Genomic DNA, 8311 nt, shown 5'->3' with positions numbered 1-8311 from the left:
CTTAACACATAATCTAAAAGCCACAGATCAGATACAGAAATTGCTCGAGAAGTAAAAGGAGGGCATAAGCTTCAAAAATGCATCGCATATGTACAAGTCAGAAGATGAAAGGTATCACATGATGATTACTCATTCTGCTGTTCAATTCCACAGATGATGACAAGGATATCTGAGGAGAACAGACTATAGAGCATCAACCAAATTCCTACCAAAACCAATGAAGTTTGGTCAATCTCTCTTCATTTCTTTTTTTCTTTCTTATTTGATAGAGGGGGGTGGGGTAACTGTACAGAGAATGGTAGCAAAAGATTCTATACAATGCTCTTGCAGAATAAACACGACAAGCAGCACTAATGAGGCATACACTTGCTGCTGGTGTAAAAGACTACTGGAATCACTAAGGTATTGCAAGGATGGACTAGAAAACTGCCAAAATATCGACAATTAAATGTGATAACCAAATATTTCTCTAATAATACCCTCTCCATAAACTTTTCCTTCAAAAACTGTGCATGGTAAAAGGCGCACCAGCATCGACAAATCTTGGACCAGCTCCCGCCTCAGAGAAACATTTCCATGCCATCTGCACATTCTTCAGGGTCAAATTAAGAACTATACCAATTCTGTTTGCTGATAATCTTCAGATAACCTACCCATCATCCCTCCTATCCTCCGAAGACAGCTTTCATCGCTTCAGCAGTCATGAGAGCAACCACAGCTCTGTGAACTGCTACATCTGCTTTGCAAAGAAGTCTCTGCGCCTTCTCTCTCTTAAGCTTAGCCAAATTAGATGCATACAGCGCTGCACCAGATGCATCCAACAATTTATATTCGTCCATATCCATCCGGTCCCACTGCTCACTAGATGGTCTATGAGAGACTTCAGATGAAAATCGTTGATGAGAATTCCAGTGAAGGGTATTCTTTTTACTGCCCGTGGTTCCCCTACTGTAGGCAGTGACCATCTGTGAATGTCGAGGGGATGCAACAGCACCAGATTTCTTTGACTTATGTCTCTGTAGTCTCGGAGAATAATTTCTATTGGATCCATCATTGCCAATTGGGAAATATCCCTGGCCAGGGACATCTCGCGGAGAATATCCCAATGGAGATGCTTGTGCCAACTGAGAACTGTCTACATGTCCATAGTTATGTCCCAAATAGAGGGCCCTATCATCTCCAAAACTAGGTCCGTTCAATCTTCTCCCTGACAGGAACACAAAAAAAAAATGATGTCAAAATTCTGGATCCAAGTAAAAATAGCCCAAAAAAGTTTTACGCTTAGTGACATGACATTACCAAAAGCATGAAAACTGTCGTGATCTCCATGAAAACCATTGCTTTGCCCTGTGACTGAGAATCGTTTTTGAGACCTTTGCTTTGAACCTTTGTTAGGAACTTCTAAGCCCCTAGGTTTCATACAAAAAGCAAACATGGGAGGTCTTTCAGTGGCTGAAGCCTTCTGACATCCATCGGAAGCAGCAGAGTTCCCTTTATTCAAAGCTAGCTCCCACTCTCTCAACTGCTGCTGGTAGATTTCCCATAATGGCGGCTGCAAAGCATGAGCAAGAATTGAATAAAAGATACCATGACATTTTAAATCACAAGTTCGAAAAAGTGCACACTTAAGCAATGTGCACACAAAGGTAACAAACAGGATTAATGATGACAGGAAGATCTAATTAACAAAAGAAGAGAGATACAAATTAGCATCTGATTCTTAATAAAACGTATAATCAACTAATTAATAAATGAACTACTCGGGAGCTAATTTGAAAAGCTATTTGTTTCTTTGTTAATGCTCAATGCCATGTTAATTGAAAACCAAGCGCTACCATCATGCACGGAGGCCTGAGAAGTTGATATTACTATATACTAATTATGCAAGAATGAAAAAGGAAGATCACAAAAACCAGATATTTCCACATACTCCAGTGCAGAAAGCAGCCCCATTATCAGACAAAATTCCAAAGCACAATTCCAGTACAAGATAAAAATGAAACAGGCATGGAAGAGAGGAACAAAGCAATCACATACCAACAGGTACCCCGACAATCCTTTCGATCCACTCAAACAAAGTAGATGCCAAATTTAAAAAAAAAAAAAAACGAGCATCTCAACATGGATACATTCATCTGGAAAACCGAGTGACGGAAATCGTTCCCAACGGTGGATTACCAGAAATTGCAGAAAGCCGAGTTAAATGCAGCGCCTCACATAAATGTGTACCTGGACAAAATCAATAAACGAAAAGAAAAAGGTTTTTAAAAGGCACCTGAAGATGTCGAATCAATGCCATTCCTTTCTTTTGCCTCTTCTGCCACCAATGTTCATAAATACCTCTCACCACCAGCCCTGCACTCAACTTCAGATCGTCCATTTCGTCGGATGTGAAATGGTCACGCTGCAGAGCATGAGCTTTCTTCTCGAACATGTCCATTGTCCTCTCAAATATCTCCACAGATATGCGCCCAGAGCCATTATCATGAACATCTGAAGAACTCTGACAAGATGAAATCCACCGCTCATCATCACTATCCATGTCATATAGGACACAAGACGGATTCAAGGCCATTTCAACATCTGTTTCAACCTGCTGGAAGTAGATAGCAGAACTGCGAAATGACAGCTCCATTCCATTATCATCATAATCTTCCACCACGCGGACACCAGGAATCGGAATGTTTTTTACTGATGCAGCACGGAAGTTCCTGTTGTAACACTCTTCATGCATCTCCTTGAAAAGAGCCCATTGGCTTCTGTCTGGAAATTCAAGTGTCCACTCTTTCCCTCCTCGCCACATCATAGCATGTGTATACCTGTTAGTGGACCCAGGCTGCAGAAACTGATGCGCTTTATGAGAATATTTTGTGGTTCCTGAGACTTTTACTACAAGGTGCCACTCATTCTCAACAAGTTCAAGTACCACCTCTGCCCCACTCTCTCTCCATCCCCTGTCCCCCACTGTGATTAACAAGTTTGCATGACAGGATAAAGACTCCCAGTTTCTTTGAGAAACTCGCGCCACATCTGAGGCCCTCTTTTCATTGGGTCTCCTGATTCTTTTGTGAGGAATTGTTCTCTGTTGTGGCTTTGAGCTTGAACCTGAAACCCCGGAAGGATATGAGTAAGTGACATGTGTCCGCGGCTTCTTTGGTCCATTGCCAAAACTATTTAGGGAACCGTCAGATTTTGCATCTGACCAACCACGTGAGAAGTGTCCATAAAATGAACTACTTCTACTGCGATGCCATACACTTCTTGGTGCGGTGGGATTTGGACTAGGGGCGAGGTTGCCATTCATATCGCAAGCCATATCAGTAGGCGGCAAACTGCGCAGGGATCCATCATGAACAGGCTTTTCGCCTTCATTATAACAGGGAATATCTATCTGCAAAGAAGGACAAGCACCATTTGTGATCTTCTCCCCATCAAGCGGAGGACTTGACGTTTTTTCTGATGCTGCGTAAGTTCCTTGCCCTTCCTGCACCTGCCCAACCTCATCACCATCTACAGCAGTACCCTTGCAAACAACCAGCTCAACAGCCTGATCTTCTTTAGCAAATTGCAAGTGCTTATCACAAGGACTCTCTCTTGATGGAGCTTCTTGGCCAATAGCGATGTTAGATTGAGCCAAAATGCTTGCATTTTCTGCACTTTTCACCTGATTAAGCTCAACAAAACTAATTTTGGAGATGCTATGATTCAAAAGAAGCTTCAGGTGCAAGCTCAGAAAGAAAGTAGAAGCAGCGGTAATGGGGAGAGCAAACTGAGGAAACTTTGTGTACTCTGCATCAGAAACTGAAGAATTTCCCCCACTTTCGTCGCCATTATCTCTAGAGACATCTGAGGGCCCCATTGCTTCACCGGTCATCTTCTTGAGACCCTGATCAGTTAACCTTAGGTCAATTAATACTAGTTTTGCACAAGTAACAACGACAATACTAAGCACAAAGTAAGAGTGTGTGTGTGTGTGTGTGTGTGTGTGTGTGTGTGTGTGTGTGTGTGGACAGAGAAGAGAAGGGGGGCAAGAGATTGGGTCACAGAAGAATTGTAAATGTCAAGCTACTGAAAACAACAGAAAATCATGCACATATTACTCCACAACCCTAACTCCTGAACAGAGAAATTGCACATTCTGAGAAGAAAATGGTAAAGAGTATAATACCTCTAGCGAAGAGTCCAAAGCAGCTGGTGGCAGCAATGGGATGTCTCCATTTTGAAGCGCGTTGTAAGTGCATTCAGAAGGAGAAAGTTTCTCAACTAGCAAACAATTCTCCCTCAGTATCGATTCTAAGCACGACCTCTTCGAACGTTGTAATCTCAAAAAGTTGTAAAATCCAAACACAAGTTGGTTTTCACAACCTTGAACACTAGAGAATTTGAATCTAACAGAAGTTATCGGAGATCGCAAGCTTACAAATTTCACCTCCCCGTTAGACTCACCAAGCAGATTTAAAACTGAAATCGCAAATGCTACAGCCTTCCCCAAGCATCCTTCAAACAAGAGAAGCCTCAAACCAACAATGCTATCGACAAAAAGCATCTCCAACTTCACCACAGGCCACACGGTCACCAGTCTTCCATGATAAAGCAGAACGAGATCATAGACTAGCTGGGAATCCTCTACTCTAAAAGGGCGGAGAAGAGAACTGACCATGATATCGTTTGCTTCTCTTCTCACTAAATAGATTAATTTCAAGAAGCCCGTCTCTTCAATGGTCAACAAAGACCCGTGAGAATCCAATTTCCTCGACGTGAAGGCATCGTCCTCTACTCTTTGGTACAAGGCATCACCAGCCCGGCGAAACCGCTTCCTGTAGTAAACAATAGGAGATTTGCTGCCTTTCAGAGATCTGGAGCTCTTTGCAGTTTTCTCAACCTTTCCAGCACGAAAAAGTCCACCTGTTGAGACACGATCTCCATGAAATGCCGTTTGGCCTCCTTTCGGGAAAGAACCAGCAGAAGTGGCCCCACGTGTATCCACAGCATCAGCAGCAGATGATGAAGGCTTCGTTTTCAGAGATGGACCGACACTTCGTTTCTTTACAGCACGAGAAGAAGAAGATTTGACCCCACGACTTGAGCGTGCCAACCATGAAATGATTGGTTCTGTGTCCATATAATTGCTGATACAGCCATCATTGGCTGAAGTCAAAGGTCTCTCTTCCTCTTCTTTGGTAGGCTCCACCCTTCTCTTCCTGCTGCCTACTGCAAACTTGGTCTGAGCTTCACCAGGAAGTAGCAAGAGTTTGATACGTTCCTTTTGAAGGTCGATCCATTCTTCGTCACGGTCATCGTACTTGACGTGATGGAGTTTTTTTTCTCCATCATAGTCGTTTACGAGGCCATGGTACCAGCACTGGTCTAGAGGCCAGAAGACCTTAATTCTTTTGTTCAAAACCCAGTATGCATCCACCTGCTCAGAAGGAATTTCATAGAAATGCCTCCTTTTCCGAGAACGTAGCTTCTCTCCGTGCTGATTTCTTGGCCGCAAGGCTCTGTTAGCTGCTTTAACAGATGCAGAGCTTGGTGAAGCACGAGACGTACATCCTTGATCTAAAAATTTTCCGTTAGAAGATAACAGAAAATACAAGCTGTTTGATGATGGCGATGGAGATGGCGATGGCGATGCTCTACTCTTTGAAGAAAACCCAGTACAGCTTGGATCAAACCGTGAGGAGAGCATCCTAGCAGCATTTTCCTCCAGATTCTCCTCGTCATCTTCCTGCTGATCATCACAGTTTTTGATAAGCAAGTATATTAAAAAGCACCAAGGGGGTGCCTCCCATTTACAACCAAGAAGCTAGAAAATATGTAAGTAAAAACAACCTGCTGATCATCGCATCTCTTGGTGGAGACATCGACTGCAGAACCTGCCTCCACCACAGCACTTTGAGCGCCTCCCGGCTTCACCTCTCTCTGCTTTCGACGCTTCTTGACTGACTTTTTCGGTTTCCCATTGTCTGTTGCAGAACTCCCCAAAAGGTTATCCTGCTCCTGCAAAGGTCCGCCAATGCTATGCCCGTTCTCCTTCATATCATCCAAAGCATCCTCCTCTTTAATATTTCCACCGCCGCTTCGTCTTTCAGGATCACCGTCTGTTAGCTTCCCAGATGGATCAGCAAAATCCAATCTGCTGACGGAGGGCTCAGCTGGATTCGACTCTTGAGTATGCTTCAATCTTTTTCGCCCCAAACTTCCGCGCTTCCGCTTCGGAATTTTAACGACGTTGTCGTCCAGACTAAGTCCAATGCCATGCAAATTGCCATTTGAGCTCGGCCTCTCGTCCACCTCGGGCTTCGACTCCGACGAATCGTGCGAGCCGAAATGAGCCCCGGCATTAGTTACATCGCTCAGCCTCTTCTCCTTCCTCTTCTTCAAGCTACTCAGGGATACCTCCTTCTTACCCCTTTTCCTCTTATTCTCATCGCCACCATCGTCGGAGCTGATTTGCCTCTTCAAGTTCTTACTTTGCATCCTCCCGGCATCCTCCTTCGACGACCCGGCATTATACAGGCTCTTAACAGCCAGGCATCTGGCTTTCTTAGGAGCCTGAGCACCATTTGAGCTCCCCACCTCATGCTCCATCGACCAAACTCCAATCCCAACAACCCCACGCGTCTATCACATTCCATCACACAATCCCGCCCCCATGTTCCAGATCTGCAAACACCGAAAATGCCCAGGAAATCACGCGAGAAATCACACGAAAACGAATCCCGGAACCAGGGGGGGGATTCCCCCCCCCACCCCCCTAAGATCAGCCGACAACAATTCCCGAACAATCGAAACGCGAGAACCGACAGCCGCGGATCAACGAACAGGGGTAATGGCACTCACCTCAGGCGGCGAAGCTCGATACATCAGGGCCTGTCTCCCCGGCGGGCGCAGGGCGGCGGAGATCACGGGGCGAGGAGCGCGCGAGCGGCACGCGAATCCGGCGGATCCCTGGCCGGAACCCCGCGAAGAATCCGGCGAATTCGGGGAGGAATTCGCCCCCGCAATTTCTCTGCAGAAGAATTTCCGGAACCGCGAGCGAGACGGACCAATTTAGGGTTTCTTTTCGGTTAAACGACAGGGCGAAAAGGGGGTTTAGATTCAGAAAATCAGAAAATAACCCCCCCGCGCACACAAAAAATAAACAAAAAAAAAAAGAAAAGGTGAAAATGGAAAAGGAAAAAATGAAAAATTCTCGCGATGTGGAGGGCTGGGATTTACCTACGTGGCGCGCTGTGAGCCCCTTGATGGCGAGCTCGAGGACGAGATTTCTCAGGTGCGGGGTCCTCCTGCCTCCCTCCTTTGCCTCCTCTTCTTCTTGGGCTCTCCTTTGGATTTTGCGAATTTCGATTTGGGGATTTTTCGGAGAGTACGAGGAAGATTGGGGAATTGATGAGGGAATTGATTGGGGAGAACTTAAGAGCTTTTTTTGTTCTTGGTTGGAGGAAATGATGGAGAGAGCCCTGGGACCGTGAGAGGCAATTTATAGGGGCGAGGGGGGGGAGAAGGATTGGTAGGAGCAAGTGATGTTTTTCTTCTTACCATAATAATTGTCCCGGGGCTCCGGCATGATCCCGCCGGTCGTCGATGGCGTGTACGTAATTTGGGCGTGAAGGTTCGGGGCACACATAGTGTCTGCCCGAGAATCCTCCTCCCCGGCGAAGATGCGACGTGAAAAGTGTTTCAGAGAGGATTTCTCGGCGACCCATTTGACGATAGTCGGGCCCGGGGCTGGACGAGGGATACAGAGGGGGGGAGGTGGCAGGCCACCACCCCGCCCCTCGAATCCGTCGAACCCCGTCGCACGGCTCGCTTATTTATATCACCTTTCGGACTACCGCGATGTGGTAATTACGCTTTTAAGGAAATTTAATCTCCTTCGGAATGCATGTATCGAAACTTAATCCTTTTCGGAATGCATGTATCGAAATGGTTATGCCGTTGGGTTCTTACTAAGAATAAATTATTTTTTCGATATTCATAATTAAATTCCTTTTGCCTTAGTGGAAAAATAGAAAAAAAAATTTGGATTAGTATGTTGGGCCTAGGGTTTTACACTTTGGGCAACCACATCTGCCCTCCTTTTTTGGGTTAATTTGATTAGGCATGTATGCATTGGTGGCAACTTTATCCTATTCTCAAAAAATGGAAAAATTATTTGGGTATGTTAATAACGAAATTGCCTTTATGCTAGAAGAAAAATCAAATTTGAATTAGTCCCTTTGGACTTATAGCTTTTTATTACAAGCAATCCAATTTGCTGCCTTATTTGTTTATTTTGATTTACAAAAATAGAATGTTAGAGCTATTT

The 8311-nt window shown here is 45.0% G+C and overlaps 1 protein-coding gene across 3 annotated transcripts; it reads right to left on the bottom strand.

The window, feature by feature from the left end:
- Nucleotides 1–223: 223 nt before the first annotated feature.
- LOC115686185 (uncharacterized) lies at nt 224–7084 on the bottom strand. Of its 3 annotated transcripts, none has more exons than XM_030611395.2 (6): nt 6844–7084; nt 5833–6666; nt 4169–5731; nt 2276–3886; nt 1300–1552; nt 224–1207 (listed from the first exon to the last, which is right to left on the bottom strand). In XM_030611395.2, exons 2-6 carry the CDS (start codon nt 6589–6591, stop codon nt 666–668), a joined length of 4728 nt encoding a protein of 1575 aa, XP_030467255.2. In that variant the 5' UTR covers nt 6592–6666; nt 6844–7084; the 3' UTR covers nt 224–665. The 3 variants fall into 3 exon arrangements, with proteins under 3 accessions (XP_030467255.2, XP_056174703.1, XP_056174702.1); XM_056318728.1 differs by having other exon boundaries at nt 4169–5728; XM_056318727.1 differs by lacking the exon at nt 6844–7084 and having other exon boundaries at nt 5833–6709.
- Nucleotides 7085–8311: the final 1227 nt, after the last annotated feature.

Source organism: Syzygium oleosum, unplaced genomic scaffold (assembly GCF_021117445.2).
Source record: "Syzygium oleosum isolate NSW1041296 unplaced genomic scaffold, Sole_v2.1 Sole_v2.16, whole genome shotgun sequence".
NCBI lineage: Eukaryota > Viridiplantae > Streptophyta > Magnoliopsida > Myrtales > Myrtaceae > Syzygium > Syzygium oleosum.
Note: the sequence above shows the minus strand (reverse complement) of the source record. Positions and strands in the feature narration are given on the sequence as shown.

Coding starts and splice junctions, on each gene's coding strand:
- LOC115686185 (XM_030611395.2), bottom strand. CDS start 6,591: ATGGAGCATGAGGTGGGGAGCTCAAATGGTGCTCAGGCTCCTAAGAAA. Junction 5,732..5,832: donor AGAGATGCGATGATCAGCAG/GTTGTTTTTACT, acceptor TGTGATGATCAG/CAGGAAGATGACGAGGAGAA. Junction 1,208..1,299: donor CGACAGTTTTCATGCTTTTG/GTAATGTCATGT, acceptor TGTTCCTGTCAG/GGAGAAGATTGAACGGACCT.